We start from the raw sequence: 19126 nt of genomic DNA on the forward strand, positions 1-19126 counted from the left end.
ACACCAGAGCCGGCTCTGCTAATTCCATGAGATTTCCTCGACGGTCCCCTGTAGTGTCACCCGTGCTGACCGCCTTCCACTCGCCCTCCCTCAGGCCGGGAGGGAGGGCCTTAGCTGCATTAACGGGAGGACCTGCCAGATGCCACAGGTGCGGCCCGCCCCTGGTGGTTGGGGCGGGGGTCCCAGTGACCCCCAGCCCTCGCCCCTGTCCTGAGCAATGAGGAATCCCACCGGCGTGGTAGTGAGGGGTGGAGTCCGGCCGCGGGGAGGGGCGCTTGGAGCAGCGACAGGGTGTCTGAGCCTGCCTCTGCCCTCGGGGACCCCTGCCCCTCACTCCCACCCGGACAAGAGCACCTTCTATTTCCCTGAAGAAGAAGATCCCCAAACTTCAGCTAGAAAAGGGTCGTTCGGCAGCCTCAGTCGGTCCTTCCAGCCGTGGGGCCGTGCGTTCCGGGCGCGGCGGGCGCGGGGCGGCCCCGGGAGCACCAGAGGGGGCCTCCCCTCGGTCCTGAGACCGACCCGGGGTCCCGAAGCACCGGCGGGGCCGACCAGGTCGGGTGGGGGCGGAGCCCGATCCCCAAGCGCCCCCGGAAGCATCTAGCTCTGGACAGAGGGAGGCTTTCCATATAAATAACATTTCTTACAAAATTAATAATAATAATATAATAAAGAGGCAAGATGCCAGAGCGGGCCTGGAAGAGTGGGCGCGCCCAGCCCGCGGCGCTTGCTCCTTCTTGGACGCGCGCGTGGGGCCCGGACCTCGGCGACTCCGCCGGACCCGCAGCGTGTGGGCCGGGGGCGCGGGGCAGGGGCGCAGGGCCGGACCGCTGGGGCGCCGCGTGGGCTCGGGCCTACGGCGAGGCGGCGGCGGCGGCGGGCGCGGGCCCGGGGGCCGCGGGGCCCAGCGCCGCCAGATCGGGGGTCCGCGACCCCGCCGCCTCGGCCGCCGCCGCCTCGGGCAGCGACTCCTCCGAGTCGGTGCGCAGGTCCTCGTCATCGTCCTCGTCGTCCTCGTCATCTTCCTCCTCGTCCTCGTCGTCGTCATCCTCGTCCTCCTCGTCGTCGTCGTCTTCCTCCTCGTTCAGCTCCATCTCCTCCTCCTCGTCTTCCTGCGAGGACTCCCCGGCGGCGGCGGCGGCAGAGGCGGGCGCAGAAGGGCCCTCGCGGGGGCCTGGCGGCGCGGCGGGCGGCCCGGGGTGGCCGGGGTCGCCCGCGTCACTCAGGCCCAAGCCCAGGCTGGCGGCGGCCGTCTGTAGGAAGAGCAGGGAGCCGCCGGGCTCGGCGCCCAGCGTGAGCGAGCCGTCCAGGCTGAGGGCGGCGGGCGCGGGGCCCTCGGCGCCGGGCTCGCCGCGCTCCTGCTTCTCGTGTTTGCGCTTGTGCGAGTCCATCTGCGACATGCCGACGACCGTGTGGCGGCAGCCCGGGTAGGTGCAGTGGAAGTGGGAGCACTTGAGCTTGTACTTGCAGTCGGGCACGGCGCAGTCCGCGCTGGAGCTGAACTGACAGAAGCCTGCCGCGCTGATCACGTCCTGCTTGCCGTGGTGCTTGCGGTGCGCGGTGACCTTGGTGCTGTCGGTGCAGCGGAAGCGGCAGCGCAGGCAGTGGAAGTGCGTGCTGGTGCCCGAGAAGGGGCAGTCGGCGAAGTGGCAGCGCAGCGAGGCCTTGAAGCGCTTGAAGTCGTCCAGCACCAGGTTGTCCACGCGGTCGTGGTGCTGCGCGTGCTTGTACATGTGCGTGCGGCCACAAAACCTGTAGCCGCAGTTCTCGCGCGTGCAGTGGTAGTGGGTGACCTTGAGCGAGAACTGGCAGGCTGCGTCCTTGCAGTCCTCGTAGAGGTCGAAGCGCCGGAAGCCCTCCAGCATCATGCCCTCGTCCAGCATCTTGCGGGAGGAGGCCGTTTTGCGCCGCTTGCCGAAAGGCGACATGTCCTCAATGATCCAGAAGCGCTTTTTGGCCCCTGAGGCTGTGGGCATGGAGATGGTGTTCCCTGGGGAAGGGGCGGGGCGGTCAGTGCCGAAGGGGTACCCCCTTGGGCACCATTCCCAGGGTCACACCCACGGGCCCTGATCCTGGCACAGGCAGCGGGCATTTGTGCCTGACCCCTTGGCTTCTCTCCCACCCATTGCCCTCAGAGCCAGGGAGCCCCCCAGGCTTCCCCTTTCATCATCACTGTCTGCGGGATGGACGGCAGACGTCCACCTAGAGTGGCAGCACAGCCAGCTCGGGGGATGTGGTGGCTGCTTCCTGGCCCGTTTGGGCGGGAAGTGAAGACCATCCTGGTGCTAATTGCAGCTGAAGGGGGAATCTGGGGCAGAGCATAATTACCCAGGTTGGACAGAGGCCAGAACACCATCACCCGCCTGCCTCTAATGAGGGACAGGCCGGCTCCTTCTCCACTGGCTAACCAGTCTCCCCGGCTGCCAGCCTGTCTGAGCAAGAGGACCAGCCTACTCAAAGCAGGGATGCCAAGTGCCCTGGGGCTGCTTGGGGCTGCAACTCCCTGCCCTGAGGTTCCAGAAGGTTCTTTCAGGTCTTGGGGTTTCTGCCGCTCGTGAGCTAGGAGAGGGCCCTCTGTTGAGGGGCTAGTCCTCAGGGAGCTAGGAGCCAAGAAATCAGGTCCCTGCCTCCTCTACTCAGAGCCACTGACCTGGCCCAGGGGCTTACCAGAGGGACAGGTGCTCAGCTGTGCTCTCCCTCCTGGCCCCAAGTACTTCCCAAGGCTCGGGATACCCCATTGCCAAGGCTGCCCTGTAGACTGTAGGGTTCTGCTTTTTTCACCCCTTTTCTGGAGGGCACCCATGGCTCCTGCAGCTGTAGGGTGAGGGGAAGGCCAGCCCCCTGCTGGCTCCCTGCCCCATCCCCTAGAAATACCAAATGGAACCCTCAGGCCTGGCCCTACCCAAGAGGGTGGTAGGCTCCCCTGGGCTTCTCCCAGACAGCTCACCTGCAACCTACTTGGCTCTCCCTGAGCCAGCCACCACCCTGTGCACAAATTGTCCAGTCACCCACCCTCGGAAGGTGAAGAGAAACAAAGGGTTGTGATGGGTAGTGACCCCCAGGTAGGGGACAAGGGGGGTGTCTCACACGTGGAAATCTGGAGTGTCTGCTGCAGGCCCACAGTCAGGGGGCTCTGTTTGCTTGTATTGATGACAGAGCCTTCAAGGGGCTGAATTCCAAGATGGCAGGGTCCTCTGTCCTGCTTACTACTGTACCCACCCTGCCCTGGGGCCTGGCATAAAGCCGGGGCACAGTAAGAATGTGAGGAAAGACTGGCGAGGACTGCACTCAAGGGGCAAGGCAGGGCATACCCCACCCCTGTGGGTCACCTTGGCCATCGAGCACTGCCTGGGGACAGGGGCTACAGGGATTTCCCCTTCCTTAGCGGCTCTGGAGGCGTGGGGTGGTGCCAGGAGCCTCCTAATCTGGGCAGGCCCCAGGCCCCAGCAAACCTTCCCGGGAACACGTTCTGTCCCTCCTTAGTATAGGTTCCAGGTGAACTTGCTGAGAATGGGGGGACAGACTCTCCCAGGGAGCCCAGCAGGAATTGGGGGTACAGCAGGCACAGCCATCTCCATAGCTCCAGCTGGCTGCTGATTCAGGACATGTCCCTGGGTAGCTCTGGTGACAACATTCTGGCCTGCCCAGGGCTGAGCAGGTGCCTTGGGACAGAGACCAGAGGTGTTTAGCTGTGAGGGGCTCGCGGTAGCTTGTCCATGGCCCAGGTCAGCTGTGAGAAAGGGTCAGGTCCTGAATCCCAGCCTCGTGGGTTGGAGGGGCAACAGACACTGGTGAGTGAGTTACCTGCAGCGTCCTGAACTAGGGGGACGTCACTTTTTACCGGAGTTGGAGTGGCAGTGACAGGCGGGAAGCTGGGTGGGCTGCTGATGGGCTGGGCCAAGCCCCGGCTGGCTCCGAGAGTGGCACTGAGCAGAGAGTATGAGAGACAGGACGGAGAGAGGAGGTATGGCAGGGGGGGGAGGGTCGGCCGGAGCAGGGCCGGCTGGAAGGATGGAGGCAGTGGGGGCGGCGGAGCCACAGGGGCAGCCTCGTCACCAGCGGCAGCAGGAGGAGGAAGAGGAGGAGGAGGAGCCGGGCAGCCTGGAGAGGGTGGAGAAAAGCAGGGGGAAAAAAAAAAAAGAAAACCAAAAAACGAACAAACAAACAAAAAAAGAACCAAAATGAGAAACCCGATGGCAGAAGCGAGTATGATATGAAGGTATGTGGATGGATGAGGAACAGAGAGGGGGCGGTGAAGAGATGAGGATGTGGGGAGGAGAGAGCAGACAGGCAGTGCCGGGGGCGAGGTCACCGGAGTGGGACCTCGCTCTGGGGTCCGAGGACCACTGCTGGGAATAATGGGCAGAGGAGCCACAAAGGGGGTCAGGGTCAGTAGGCCCCCAGCCCACCAGCCCCCCACCTGAGGGGCTGGCTGCCTGTGGTAGTAACTCTCAGAGGAGACAATCTCAGGCTCCCCTCCCGGAAACTGAAGTGACCCTCTGTGAGGAGAGGCTCTGGGGCACCAGGGAGGAAGGCGGGTCTCAGGGACCCAGTCTCACAGGCCCTCTGGCTCTGCCACACACAGGCCTGCTCCCCTCAGGCTGCTGGACCACAGACCTCTGTCCTAGGATGGACTCGAAGTGCACCGGCTCCTAGGCCCCCAGTGCCCTTCCTGCTGCCCCCTGGCCCACCTGCCTCCTGCCCGCCTACCTGCCGCAGTGCTCTCGTTGCCCACGGGGGTACTGGAGCAGCTCCGGTCCATGGTGGATGACTCGGAGGACACGGCTCCCGGGCTGCAGCCTGTGTAATCCATGTACTCGTCTGTCTCTGGGTCCATCAGGCTAGGGGTACCCTGAAAGGAAGTGGGGGTCCCTGAGGAAGCTGGGCTGGGGGCTGTGCCAGTCCCAGGGGCAGGCTGTTGCTTTGGGCGGCATGGTCCACCACCTGGAAGCAAGAGCGGGACGCTGGTGATGCACCCTCTCTTGGGAGGGGGACCCTAGCGGCGTGGTGCCAGCGCTCACCTGTGAGGGTGGCACACGGTCAAAGTTCTTTCCCAGCATCCTCCGCATGTGCTTCCGGGCGTGCGAGGTCATCTGGTGCTTGAGGAGGAAGGAGAACTGGCAGCCCTCACGGATGCAGTGGAAGTGGCTGTTCACCTGGTTATACTTGCAACCTGCAGACACAGCCCCACCAGCCATGAGCCTCCCGTGCCAGCACGTGCCCATGGGGTACCTACTGTGTGTCCATTCTGGGCCAGGGGAATAGGGGCTGGCCAACAAGGCAGAGGGCGTCTGGGAAAAGGACATTTTCCCCATGGTGGGGCAAAAGGTAAATACACTCGGCTGGCAACGGAAAGGGTAGAGGTTCAAATACACACAGAGGCGCCTCAGAAGAAAGGCTTGGTGATCTACTACTAAAAAATCAGCCACTGAAAACCTTAGGGAGTACAGTTCTACTCTGATACACACAGGGTCACCATGAGTTGGAGTCAACTCGTTAGCAACTAGTTTGGTGTTCACCTGGGTGTACCCCTACCCCATCTACCAGGAAGTCCTAGGACGCCTGGCTGTCTGGAGCCTGGGTCTCCCTCTAGCCCAGCATGGAGGCACGTGGCATTGGCAGGCTGGCCCCCGTCCCCAACCCCATACTCTGAAAGGCCCACAGGCTCCAGGGCAAGGGACCCTAATGGATTCTGTCCACTGGTACAGTCATAGCGTGACAAAGCACCTGTCCCACATCTTCTCTGGGGAGCCTGGGGTGCTCCCCGCTCTGCTTACTGCCCTCCCCCCTTTGCCCAGGGTTGAGAACAAATAGAGCAGGCGGGATTGAAACACTATCAGCAGAGGGCAGGTGAAGGCCTGCCCGTTGCCATAGCGCCCGGGCTGGCCAGGTGTCTTATATCATCTCCCAGCTTTGTTTGGCCCCAGCTACCACCGAAAACACCCAAAGTTGAATAAATAACGGCAACTCCAGAATACCCTGACATCTGTAAACTGAGCCCAGGTACAGCAGAGGCCGCAGGTGTTGACACCTGTTGCCATGGTAACCAACCCTCACTCCAGCCCTGAATTCTTTTTTAATTAATACTTGAAGGATTGTTTCCTTTCTGGCCGTTGACTTTTAGCATTTCACCCTTCCACCTGTGGAAGGGCCTGTCTGCCCAGGCAGTGCCCCCTGCTCCCCCGAGACCCTGCTGCCATGGCCACCTGTGCTACAACAGGCCTGTGGCCCAGGTATCTGCCCAGCCTGCCTTTACCTGCCTGGCTCCCCCCTGCCCTCTAGTTTCTGGTCTATTCTGGGCAATTCTGCAGGTCCATGAACGTGTGGCTTTGTCCTGAGTCTGCCTGCAGGCCCTGGGGCTGGACTGGCAGTATCCTCAGGGCAGGTTCAGCAGGGAGGCCCTGCTCAGGGGCTGGGGGGTGGCTTCCCTAGGGGGCGGTTCTGCTTTCAGCAGCAGAATTAACACCCAGGCATCTGCTGCTGAGCTCAGGGCCATTTTTGGCCTCCTCTTCCCAGCTTCACAGCCACCTCCCTCCCAGGTCTCCCCAGGTCACATAGGCTCTAGGCTGAGCCCACAATGTGCTGGACTGTTCCCCATCCCCAGCCCCAACCATGTGCCTGGCACACAGCAGACCCTCAAAAAGTCTTAGCTGCTGCCACCCCCTCCCCTGCAACAACACAAAGCCCGGCACTGAGAACAGTGCTCCTCAACCTCAATAAGTATCTGTAGAATGAATGAATGACCTAACGAATAAGTCCTGGTCCATTTCAGACAAACACCTTATAATTCAAGTCATGGAAAGAGATTCCAGGGCACTGAATTTTGGGAACTCCTAAGACTTACCTGTAAGCCCTCATATCTCAGAAAGAAAGCCAAAAAAAAAAAAAAAGCTAAGTCAGCCCCTGGATAATGATGCCGAGGGCCCCAGGGCACTCTCCCAGGGGGTGGAGGTGGGTACTCTGGGTCACCCTCACCACTTTTTCCTGGGCTGTTTGGGCTTCGATTGTTTCACAAATTTGACAAGGTCTGGCCTGTGATATATGTGGCATCTTTAGCAGAACATGGCCTATGACGTGCACAGGCAGGGGGTGGGTACCAGGAGAGGTGGCCAGAGGACCAGCCCTGCGACCTGTTGGACAGTCCGCCCCCCGGCCCTGCTGTTACCTAGCCTGCCACACTCCTCACGCTTGGTGAAGTACTTGAACCCATTGGCCGCCCGCCGCTCGGCTTTCTCATGCTTCTTTATATGCCATGGCAGCTTGGTGGTGATGTTGGTCACAAAGTAGCAGCCAGTGCGGAGACAGTGGTAGTGCCCGCGCATCCGGAATTCACAGTGCTGCAAGGAGGGGGTACCAGTCAGGACCAGGCAGGAGACTGCCTAAGCACCAGCTCTGCCTGGCCCAGCTCTGAGCCATGCAGGCCCCTGGCAGGGGTGTTCTTCCATGCTCGGAATCAGAAAATGCCATTATATAAAGACCTTTCCCACACTGAGAAAAAGTGTGTCCCCTTGGTCATTTGATCAAGATGCCCTATTTGGCACGCTTCCCACCCCTCTCAATCCCACACCCATGGCAGACATCACCAATCTATCCTCGCGCTCTTCTCTGCATGCCCAGATCTAGGCTCAGACTCCTCTCAACGCTCTCTGCCAGCAATCCCTGCCTGTCTGGGGCTTGGAGAGTGCAATCTCTTTATCTGTCTGATGGGCCTATTTTACATTCTAAGTCTCTGGGTAGACGGTAAAGCTAGTTCCAGGATGGGCAAGAATGATGATGCCAAGTGCACTTGGCAGCCCAGCATTTAGTCTCCACTGAGGCTGAGGACGAAATGACAGACTTAGCACCAATCTGGATGCCTGCCCAGGGGCCTCCGGGGCCCAGCAACAGATAATGTCCTTCCCAGAGTCTGGTGGATGCCAATTAAAAAATGACGTGTGAAATGGAGCCCCTGCCAGGAGGATCTCCTCTGGGGCCCACACCTTCCCTGCCCCGCCAGCCCCGTGCCCTGCCCGCTGCGCTGACCTGGTTGGGGCAGAGACACTGCAGGGAGTAGTAAGCAAACTGGTCTCGCACGTTCACCAGGTTATTGTTGGGGTTGATGTGGTCCAGGCAGTGGGACTCGGCCTTGCCGGAGGTCTTGCAGACGTACTTGCAGTTTCCAAACAGACAGTGGAAGTGGAACTTGTTGGCATACTTGCAGTCCGTCGTGAGGCAGGGATCACTGGAATGAAACCACAGCCCAGACGGTCATTGGGATCCCCAGAGCCCTCCCCTCCGGGGTCCTGATGTGCGCTCGTTGGGGTCTGCTCCCCATTCACCAGTGGTGCCATTGGAAGGGGCAGCCCCAGGGCCACCCTCCTGCCCAGCAGGACAGTTCAGCCAGAGGAAACTACAGATCCCAGCATGCATCCTGCACCAGTCAGGAGCCCTGCATGGTGCATGAGGATTGCAATATGCAGGGTGCCCAGAGCAGTGCATGCTGGGACACGAAGTTCCCACGACCACACCTCAGGATTACAGATAAGGATGGTGGCATTGACTTCTTGGATGTGGAAATAAGGGATGGTGCTGCCAGCCCTTGGCAGGATGCCAGCAAGGGCCTGGCTGGCACAGCCTAGGCATTGCCCTGGATGTGACAGACAGGCTGCACATGGGTGGGCAGCCTCACCAGGAAGGTGTGCCCCCATGGGGCCTGGCAGGTGGGGACATGTGCCTGTGTCAGGGCCCACCAAGGCACACAGCTGTTGGGGTTCCCCAGGGTCAGCTTGGGGCCTACAGCGCCCATCCACTCAGAGTCTTGAGACCCAGCTGAGTGTACTGGCTGGCAGGGATGGGCGGGGAAGTGATGGGCCAAGCCCGTACACCTCACCCTCCCGAGAGCCCTGGAAGGGCTGGGAGAGCAGCCCTCACCCCTGGAGTCCTGATTCGGAGATGTAGAGAGGCGGGAAGAGACTGGGCACCCCCTCTTGTTCTGGCTGCCAACACTGTCACCCCCTACATCAGATCGGGGATAGGAGCTCTGACCAATCCAGAAAAATAAGAGGGCTGTCACTTTGGGGAGGTGACCAGGGGAAAAAGGGACACAGGGCAGAGATGGAGAAGGAGCTCGGTTCCCTTCCATGCTGGGGGCCCAGCTCCAGGTGCTCAGAGAGGGAGGACAGCTGCCACTCAGGTGGTGTGTGTTCACATCCAATTTATTTTATTTAGAACAGGAAGCCGCGGTGCAGACATTACGATACAAAGTCACCGTTCTCGCCGCAAGGAGCCACCACCAACCATGAGGAAGGTCCCATCCACCCCTGAGCGCGCAGAGCTCTGTGCAGGGGGTGGGCCTAGCCCCTCGCCCTGCCCATGACTTCTTGTGCCCCTCGGGGACTCAGCTATGGGCAAGGGTCACAGTGGTGCCAACAAGGAGACCCAAGGGAGGCTCAGGACTCCCTGCAGGGTGAGGAAGCTTCGTCCTCTGAACACCACCACTCCAGCTGGCCTGCGCTGATCACCTACCCGCCTGGCACAGCGGCCGCTACCACCGCCATCACCCCTGGCCCCCTGGCAGCCCCTGGCCTGCTCAGGGGACAGGCATTGAGATCTGAGCAGCAGCATCTTTGGCTAAAAAGACACCGACCTACGACTATGTCCCAGAGAGGCTGGGGATGGCCAGTGCTACTCTCAGGGCGAGGAGCAGGGCCGCCTCGGCTGTCCCTGCTAGCACCTATGCCCAAGACACGCGGGGGACGCGGGACTCCCGGCTCATTGAGGGACTCACTTCTCCTGGAACTGGAGGAATCCGGGTTTGACCTGGGGCTTGGCGTTTTCTAGAGAAGTCGTTGCCAAGGGTGAAGCGGGCAGGTGAGGCACTGATGCTGGGATCTGAGGCATCTGGGGGATGGCGGAAGCCAGCTGCTTCCAGGCGAGGAGGGTGGGGGTGGAGGGCACAGAGGCTGGGTTGGGGGCTGGCCCTTCCAGGGAGGAAGCTGTGGCGGTGGTCACAGGAGGTGCCGGTGGGGACGAGGGGGCCAGGCAGGGTTTGGTCTCAGCGGCTGAGCCTGGGAAGGCAGTCTCTGAGTTTCCTTTCACTGCTCCTCCCTCTGTCCGGAAATGGAAGCTGCGAGAGGCAGAGAGGGTGTTTCAGGTGGGACAGCAGAGAGGGCCCAAGCAGGTCAGCTTTGCCCTGGATGGAGGTCCTGGGGACAACCCTGTCACAAGCCTGGGGGCCTGGTATCCCCATCACATCCTCAGCACTAGACCCCAGAGGCCACCTGTGACCTCACCCAGACGGAAGGGCTCAACTGCAAGCAGGCAGCTCTGTCCTTGGACTCTGACTTGGGCTCCTGGTGGTCCGACTACATCTTCCTACAAGTAGCCTTCCTGGTAGAGTCTGTCCCCAGCTTTTCCCTGCACAGTGGAGAGCAGGCCCTGCCCCAGGAAGTCCTTCCAGGATCTGCTCTGAGGTTCTGAACGTGGGATTGAGCATGGCTCCGCTGCTGTCCAGTGGCCAGGGGCCTCAGTGGGAACAGAACCCAGCCGGGGGCTCAGGCAGCAGGGAGGGATTTTCAACATTTACAGATTCTGGTTCAATAGCTGGGAGGCTGCTAGGCTTGCTACTTTTTAACTCAATGGATAACACCAATTGATTTCATTATTTCTAGGTCAAAAAGAATGTAAGAAGGTAATATCGTGGCTTGCAACGTGTTCACCTAAGTCTGTGCTGGCCCCCAGACAGGCTTCGAGCCTTCAAGGCTGGCTCTATACGGAGTGTCGGTGGTGTGGTTGACAGGGCCCCCAGGACCGGGGCCATGGCAGCTGGGCCCAGGGCCTCAGGTATGGGCTGTGCAGGGGCTGGGCAAGTGAAAGAAGGGGACAGCCTGAGAAGCCTGCTCAGCACTGGTCTGGTGGGAGCCATACATGCGGCCCTTTGGGGGAAGCGATTAGCCCTGCAGCACCCAGGCCCACCTCTTGCCAGCCATCCTCTCTGCCCTCACCAGCCATCCTCTCTGCCCCATCCCTTCCCAGGACCCCTACTCACTTGGCATGCTTGATGGCCCCATCCAGAGTGCTGAACAGGGCTCCACACTCCTCCACCACGCAGTGGAAGTGGGACTTGTGAAGGAAGTCGCACTGGGCGTCACAGAAGTCTTTGGTGCCAAACCTGCCAGAGAAGCAGCCGGTTAGGGGACCCAGGGCTGGGGGTGGCTGGAACCTGGCCTCACACCCTCCCCTCCCTCCAGCCGTGCCCTCACCTGCGCAGGTACACCTTCCAGGGTTCTGCCAGCTGCTCGTGGACCAGGGCCTTCACGGCCCTGCCCAGGAAGGGTGAGGCTTCCAAGGCCGGGCCCCCCTCGGCCTCTGTCTTGGTGTTCAACAGGCTGCCAAGACTAGGGTTGCCCTGAGACATCTGCGGGGAAGACAGTGGCCGTGCTGGGACTGGGGGAACCTCAGGAAGCAGACACAGCTGCTCCTTGTGACCCCAGCCCTGTGATGCTGGGAGCAGAGAGCAGAGAATGCAGCCGACCCCACGTGGCTCTGGCTATAGAATCGCCTTCTCTGAATGGCACGGCCGGGGCCCTGCAGATGCGAGGCCCCTGCAGGCCCCCAGCCCGTGCTGCTGGGCTCCATCACTCAAGCCAAGGCCTCGATCAGGGAGCTTTCGCAGCCCATCTTTCCCCAGACTTCGCGGCTCCCTGGTTATTTTCCTGCCAGAAGGTTTTCAAAAGAAGTGCAGGAGGAGGAGGGATGGGGGAACCCCTACGAATTCCTTGAGAACAGAGAAGACACACAAAGGAGGAGCAGAGAGGGAGGGCAAGGCTCATGGGGTGAAATCAAGACAGGCTGCTACCGGAGGGGGAGGGTGGGAGGAGAGTCAGTGTGAAGGCTCGCCCTACACGGGGTGCCAGGTGCTGACAGGCAGGAGTGAGGGGGTGCGGGGTGGGGCAGCAAGCTAAGAAGGGAAATGGCGAGCGAGAGAGCAAGCAGGAGCAGGCGAGAAAGTCGAGGGGCCAAGAGCCCAGGGAGAGGGTGGCCGAAGGTGCCTCCCGGCATGGATCTGGCAGGGACCCCCACCCCACGTGGTCCAGAGAAGCCCAGCTCCCTGCTCAACAGTCACTTGTGTACAGTAACCAAATTAATCTTGCCGTAGTCAAATTCATCATGTGAAGGGGAAAAATATATTTGAGATGATGTATAATTTACAAAGACCTTGCATTATTTAAAATAAATATTCCAGTGCGACCTCTCCGGAAGGCGTCCGAGACCATTACTCAACCCGAAAAGTGGAAATTGATGCTTTGCTCCCACTTTAGCCCCTCCTCTCCCCCTACCCCTTTGGAAACAAAAAAAAAATACATAAAATAAATAAATAACATTAAAAACAGAGAGTGGAAAAAGTTGGAGGACCCTGAGAAAGCTTTGGAGCCCTCCATCCAAAGTGGGGTGGGGGTGGGAAAGGTGTCAGAGGCTGGGATATATTTCTTCAGCCAGTTCATTAAATTAATTTGTAAGCAGTGGCTCTGGAATTATATCCGATGAAAAATGGCCTCAAAATTTAAATGGTACAAACTCATCTTATTAGAGGCAAAACATTAAAAAACAAACCCAACCCCCCACCCCCCAGCCTAGCTTTAATTTCTCTGGGTGGGGGAATGGGAGGCGTGTGATAGATGGCTCTTACCTTATTCATAAGCGAGGATAAAAGAGATGAATTTGCCTGGACTGCGTGGCCATTTGATTCATTACTAGAAATGCAAACCAAGAAACCTTAGCTCAGACACACGTGGGACTGAGCCTGGACTCACCTTCCCACCCAGTCCCTGGGGCTCTGGTCCCCCCTTGCTGCACCTGCCTGGGCAGGAGGATGACCCTCCATTGGAGGAGTGGCCCCTGGCTCCTCTGGGGTCTGGCATTGGGGGTGGCTGCCCCCAGAGCCTCCCTTCCAGCTCCCAGCTCTTTCCCTGGGGGAAGAGAGTTGGGGGCCCCACCAGTGAGTCCCTGTGCCTCACCTGGGCTCCTTTACAGTCAGGTCTACATTTCGGTCTTGGGGGGCCTCATGGGGTCCTGGGGCGCCAGCACTCTCACCGGGCTCCTGCTTCACCTGGGCCGGGGGGAACCTGGTGGGGGTGGCCTGCTGCCCGTTTCCTACAGAGCGGAGGGCAGGGAAGATGGCATCAGAGGGGCAAAGGTGCCATGTGGGCACAAACCAAAGCCCCCAGGAGGGGTAGCAGGCTGGGCAGACAGGGGCCCCGGGGGAGGCCTGGCTGTTGGTCAGCGATTCTCCCCCACTGATGTGATTGCTTGTGACGCTTACCCCTGTGTAGCAATTCTTCAAGTGATAATTATTGCAAAATTATGTCAAAGTTGTCCTGGCTCAGGGCCTCCTGGAGGAGAAGGGCGGGAGGCTGGGGAGGGGGCTGAGTAGGGGGTGGGGGCCCTTCATTTTCTCCACCAACTGTCATAGTCAATTTGTGGGGCTGCCGCTTAGGCTTTTATTAAAGACTCTGTTAATGCTGAGGGAAAGTGGCAGATCTAGACTGGGAGCTGCGCCCCCTCCGCAGGGCCCCATCCCACTGTTGCCGGGGTGACGGCCCTGCCTTCCACTGAGCATGCCCGGGGGAGCATCTGCTGTGTCAGGGCTATCAAGGCTGACAGCCAATCAGAGTAGTTCAAACTATGTGACCTCGCCCGTCAAGCTGTCCAGGCCAGGCTGGGCTTCGAGGCCACCCTGGCGGTGCACAGCCGCCCTGGCGTGAGCTGGGGAGGGCGCGGCTGGAACCAGGCGGAGAGAGGGTGCAGAGGCAAAGCCATGCAGAGGCCAAAGAAGTTGCTGACAAGAACATGTCCACCAAGCCTTTCTCCACAATCCCCAAGTGACTGAAATATTAATTTGCCCCAAGGCGCTACAGCTGACAGAGAGCTGTTTCACAGACAGCAAGTGGCATTTTATTAAAAAATAAAGGAAAACGCCCCCCTCCTCTTTGCTTGACCTTTCTTTTGGGAGAAGGAGATCTTTCTAGTGAAAAGAAAGTACTTGACAGCCTGGCCACTGAGTGAGGGCAGCAGTGGGGCCCTGGAGTGGGCCCTGCCCATGGCCGCAGGGCTTCTGGCTAGAAGGTGTAGCCAGGGCAGGACCTGGAGTGTAAGGCAGGCTACTCCAAACTGCCACCTGGAATGTGCATCCCATTGGGATAGAGTTTCCAGAACTCAGGAGTCCACTCCACCCTGATGTCACTTGCCCAAGGTCCCCAGGAAACGTGGCGCAGGCACTGCTGCCAAGCCCTGGCAGCCCTCTGGGAGGTGTGGGCAGAGCCCGGGGTGGCCTGCAAGGACCCTCCGTCTTGGCTGGCTTTGAGACAGTCTTGCTCGGGACTGGAGTGCACGGGCTCAGCAGCCAGACAGGTGATAAACGATCCCCCACTGCTCTGTCAGCTCCACAGGGTGGGTGTCTGTCTTCTTCCCTGCTGTCTGTCTGCACTGAGCTCTCAGCAAGCATCGATGGTGCTGAGTGAATGAGTGGAAGGTGACACACCCCACAAGCCCACTGAGCTCTTTTCCAGGATTCCACTAATACCAATTACCAGGATGGGGAGACAGAGGAAGAGGAGCAAGGTATCCAGAAAAGGCAGAAAAACCCAGAGGAAAAAGTTGAAAAAAAAATAAAAGAGAAAACTTAAGGAATGAGAGAGAGAACCACCTCGAGAGTGAGTCAAAGGCAGGACAGGATGGTAGCCCTCAGCTCTGGCTCTGCACCATCCAGTTCAGTAGCCACTGGCCAGGTGTGGCCATTTAAATTTAAACTAATTACAATTAAAATCCAGTCCCTGAGTCATACTAGCCAATTTCAAGTGCTCGAGAGCCACATGAGACTAGGAGCTGCTGTCCTAGGCAGTGCCGAGTAGAGCATTTCTATCCCTGCAGAAAGCTCTGACAGCGCTGACGTGGAGGGTGAATGTGGGAAGTGCAGCCCTGGCCTTGGGGAGATGGGCTCTCTCAGGCTGGAATCTCCCTGAAGCACAGCCGCCCCTGCCCCGGGGCTGGCCTCATGTCCTCCTCCAGGCCAGCTGCCTGGTGCCCGCAAGGCCTGCTGGGACTGCTCCCCAGCAGGGATTAAACCTGGGATGTGGGCAAGAAGGCAGGGACGGAGGGACCTAGCAGTTACCTGGGATGGGTGGGCACCTCAACAGGCAGGGATCGTTGCCCCTGTTTTACAGGAAAAAGAGACAACAGCTCCCTGGGTTACAAACAGGAAATAAACAGGATGGAGGCAGAGAAGAGGCACGGAGAGGGGGCAGGAGGGCAAGAGATGAGGGTGCGGGAACCAGAGAGATGCCTCTTCCAAACCCAACCCCTGCTCTGCTCTGCAACCTGAGGCCAGGGAGCTACTGGGGTCTGTAGGTGCTGTCTCCCTGGGCAGGGCCCAGCCTGCTCACCTGGGTCAAAGGTGGCAGAGGGCTTGAGGGCAGCCGCGGCCAGTCTGGCCATCATGGGCGAGATGAGGCCCTTGCTTGCAGAGATCCTCTCCATGATGGAGGCTGGGGGTGCTGGGGCAGAGGCGGCGGTCACTGGGGCTGTATCGCCAGCTCCTGAGCCAGCCAGAGCAGGCGTGTCAGGGGTGGCCGAGGCTGCAACCCCAGACGACATGGCACCCATGAGGCCGGCTGTACCCACAGGCAGGGAGGTGCTCCCACGGCCAGTAAGGATAGGGAAGAAAGGTGCGGTAGTGGGGAGGCCCGAGTTGGAGAGGGCCAGGGCCAGGGGGATGGAGCCGGGCAGGCCCTGGGACAGCAGCCCAGACATCTTGCTATTGGGAGGCTTGGTGGCACCACTGGGCACTGTCTCAGTGGTGGCGGTGGCAGCGGCAGCAGCGGCCAGGGAGGCAGAGGACTGCTGGCTGGTGGGTGAGGCGCTCAGGCTGGAGTTCTTGCTGCTCAAGGCAGAGAAGTCGATGAGGTCGTCATTGCTGGACTCCTCCTGCTCCGTGTCCTTGGTGCCCAGCAGTGAGGGCGGCAACCCCAGCACGCCTGAGGCACGGATGTGCCGGCGCTCATGCTTGCGCTTGTGTGAGGTCATCTGGCTGGTAGAGGTGAAGGTGAAGCCGCAGCCGGCGCGGATGCAGTGGAAGTGGTTGGTGGCCTTGCTGTACACGCAGCCCTCGTACTTGCACTCCTCATACTTGTAGAACTTCTTGAAGCCGTCCTTGGCGTAGGCGTCGTCCTTGATGTGGTAGCTCTTGTGCTTCTCGATGTCACACTTGTTCTTGAAGGTGAACGTGCAGCCGGGGCGCCTGGACGGGACATCAGGGACCCATCAAGGCCTTGTGGGACCAAGAGGAGGTCCTGCCCCACTCCCCCTGGGGATGGAAGACCCAGGCTGGATGCCAAGGCAGAGCCTCTGAGCAGCCCTCAAGTCCTGTTCCTGCTCGTCTTGCAGAGACAGGGCCCTGAGATGGCAGACAGCCTGGGTCCCTGCCTCCTGCCCACCCCAGCCCAGGAAGCCTCCCTGCCAGGCCCTGCACACCTGCAGTGGAAATGTGTGGTCTTCTGCCCATAGAACTGGCAGTCGGCTGTGCCGCAGTCCTCGGTGGCCCGGAAGCGCTGGAAGCCATCGTTGATGAGCTGGGTGTTCTTCTTGTGGAAGTTCTCGTGGGTCATCACATCTGATGTGCTCGTGTACACCTTGTTACAGCCCACCTGCAGGGGCCAGATGGCCGTCAGGGCAACTGAGTCCAGGCACGCCCGGGCCCCAGGGCCTTAGACTGCTGGCCTCCCTGCCTAGGGGAGCTTCAGTATGACTAAAGCTCAAACTGGTGGGAAGTCAGGTCAATACATGAAGCCAAGTAGAAAGCCTCCAAGAATCCCTTACCCCCTCCAGGGAGCGACTAAGACCACCCTGGACACTTGACGGTCAGGTGTCTTCAGACCCCCTGGTCACTTGAACGTAGATGCAGGAGCCCCACACCATAGGAGTTGGCTTTTGAGACCCCATCTGTGGCCCTACCTCTAAAGCCCCCAGGGCGTGGGCAGGGGTTGAAACCTGGTGGCCAGGCGGTCACCTTTAGCCCAGGAACTCATTTAGTGGCTCAGCAGACGGTTCCTGGACACAGGACTCTCCCCACCCCATCCCACACGGGCTAGGGCAGGCAATGTTGCCATATTGAGTAAAAACCAGTGGAATCTGAAAACTCCTGAGGGCCGGGCCATGCCAGTGTCTGCACCATCTCAGGGCTCACAGGGGAGCCCCCCTCTCCTCACGGCCCAGGTTGTTTCAAAGAGGCCATAACAACTCCTGACAAATACCGGGGGGTGGGAGCGGGGCAGCGGCTGCTATTTGCAACCCAAAGTCCCTCTCCCTGGGCCTGACACCTTGAAAAAGCCCAGACTCTGCCCGGCATTAAAACAAAGAATTAAACAAAAACCTCCTCAGGAATCATGTGCAATGCTGCTCTTGGTGTTAAAGCCTGAAAAACGTCCATCTGTATAAACAGCTCACGGCATTTCACCCACACCAAGTATGGCCATGGGGAAGGCCCCGCCCGGGCCCACCGGAGCAGCCCAGGCCTGAGCCCCCAGGACTTTCTCCGCTGGCCCCAGCCATGCCTATCCTCGTGCAGGGGGGTGGAGGGAGGGAGCGCCCTGGTCAGCTAGGCCCTTGCCCACCTGCATGCAGTGGTAGTGTGTGCTCTTCCCGTTGAGGTGGCAGCCATGGTAGTAGACGCTGCAGTCGTCCAGGGGGCTGAAGCGCATGAAGCCATGCTGCAGGGAGTTGTCACGCTTCTTGTGCATGTTGTAGTGCCGGATCACGTCCTGCTTACTGGTGAAGCGCTGCCAGAGAGAGGGCGGTTGGTGGAGGGGTGGGCTGCAGGCCACCCAAGGTCATGGGACCAGGCACAGGCCCCAGGCCCCTCGGCCTTCTTACAGATGATCTCTTTTGAGGCCAAGGCAGCCCAGACTGCCTCCAAGTCAATTCCTGGCACACCGGACCTTGGCGGGAACAATTCCAAACGTTCAGCCCACAGGCCCTCTCCTGACCTCATCCCAAGCTCCTGGCAGCCATGCTCAGGAGCAAGACTACTGAATCAGGCCACACCTTAGAGACAAGGCCTCTGATGGGTGACAGCTCTTTCCTCCCAGTGCCACTTAAGGGCCGTGCCTGCTGGGCTCCCTGGTGAGATGAAGGGACCGGCCCTGTGCAGACTGCCCACGTTCCCATCTCATTCACTAAGTGACAAGTTAACCGAACCTCAATTTTACCATCATGGGGCAGCAATACCAATGTTGAAAGTCATTGGAAAGATTAAATGAGACAGGTATACAGACGGTTTAGCACCATCGTGGGTACATGGTAGACTCTCAGTGAATGGGAATTAGATGGATCGCACCACTATGCGGACTGGCTGCCTTGTGGCAGGAATCAGGGAACGTGGATAGGCTTCTAGTCCTTACGGCCTCTCCGCCTGAGTTACGTCCAGGTGCTGCCTCTGGCTGGGAGGCCCTGAGGACCCATACCTGGTAGTTGCACTCAGGGTCGAGGCAGTGGTAGTGCTCGCGGTACTGGTAGGCACAGTGTATGTGGCCGCAGTGCTGACTGCCCGAGAACCTGCAGAAGGAAGGGGGGGATCAGGCCTCTTCCTGGGCTCTCCGCCTGAGACATGCTGCCAGGACCCAGGGGGCCCGGGCCCTGTGTGGGGATGCTGAGGGACCAAGGTGGCAGGCTAGGGTAGAGTGGCAGAGGCTAGGTGATGGGGTGGGCTCTCCAGGCCTGGGGCCATGGGGAGTGACAGGTCTGTAGGGAATCCCAGGCCCACCAAGCTGCAGGGCGGCCAGCTGTCTGCTCTAGGAGTGAGTGCGAGGTAAGGCAAAGAGGTCTCGTACCCCGGCTGGAAAGGAAGAAGCTGGGGCCAGCCCAAAGCCAGAATAGAGATGTGGGTTGGGGATAAGGAAGGCAGGAGCTCCGAGGTGGCCCAACTGCCTTTTCTACAACCTCCCCTCCTCCCCACTCAGTCCTAGGGCAAGTGCTGGGACCCCGGTTGGGTCAGCCCCATGGCTCTGTTGCTGAGAGGTGTTAAAGGGCTCTCTGTCCTGGGCTTTTCCTGACACTTGAAACAGTCCAGAGTTATGAATTTTTAAAGCCCGGCATCTGT

At 59.8% G+C, this 19126-nt stretch overlaps 1 protein-coding gene across 1 annotated transcript in view; it reads right to left on the minus strand.

Moving 5' to 3' along the window:
- Window positions 1–851: 851 nt before the first annotated feature.
- Window positions 852–19126, minus strand: part of CASZ1 (castor zinc finger 1) — a 57279-nt gene continuing 39004 nt past the window's right edge. The window contains exons 6-19 of the mRNA XM_064281268.1: window positions 18492–18582; window positions 17643–17807; window positions 16504–16676; window positions 15417–16270; window positions 12993–13128; window positions 12665–12728; window positions 11238–11392; window positions 11024–11146; window positions 9764–10102; window positions 8020–8218; window positions 7163–7334; window positions 5019–5170; window positions 4708–4849; window positions 852–1987 (exon numbers count right to left, since the gene is read on the minus strand). Of these exons, the coding sequence (XP_064137338.1) occupies window positions 852–1987; window positions 4708–4849; window positions 5019–5170; window positions 7163–7334; window positions 8020–8218; window positions 9764–10102; window positions 11024–11146; window positions 11238–11392; window positions 12665–12728; window positions 12993–13128; window positions 15417–16270; window positions 16504–16676; window positions 17643–17807; window positions 18492–18582 (3901 nt within the window). The remainder of the gene's footprint in view (window positions 1988–4707; window positions 4850–5018; window positions 5171–7162; window positions 7335–8019; window positions 8219–9763; window positions 10103–11023; window positions 11147–11237; window positions 11393–12664; window positions 12729–12992; window positions 13129–15416; window positions 16271–16503; window positions 16677–17642; window positions 17808–18491; window positions 18583–19126) is intronic.

This window comes from Loxodonta africana, chromosome 3 (assembly GCF_030014295.1).
Source record: "Loxodonta africana isolate mLoxAfr1 chromosome 3, mLoxAfr1.hap2, whole genome shotgun sequence".
NCBI lineage: Eukaryota > Metazoa > Chordata > Mammalia > Proboscidea > Elephantidae > Loxodonta > Loxodonta africana.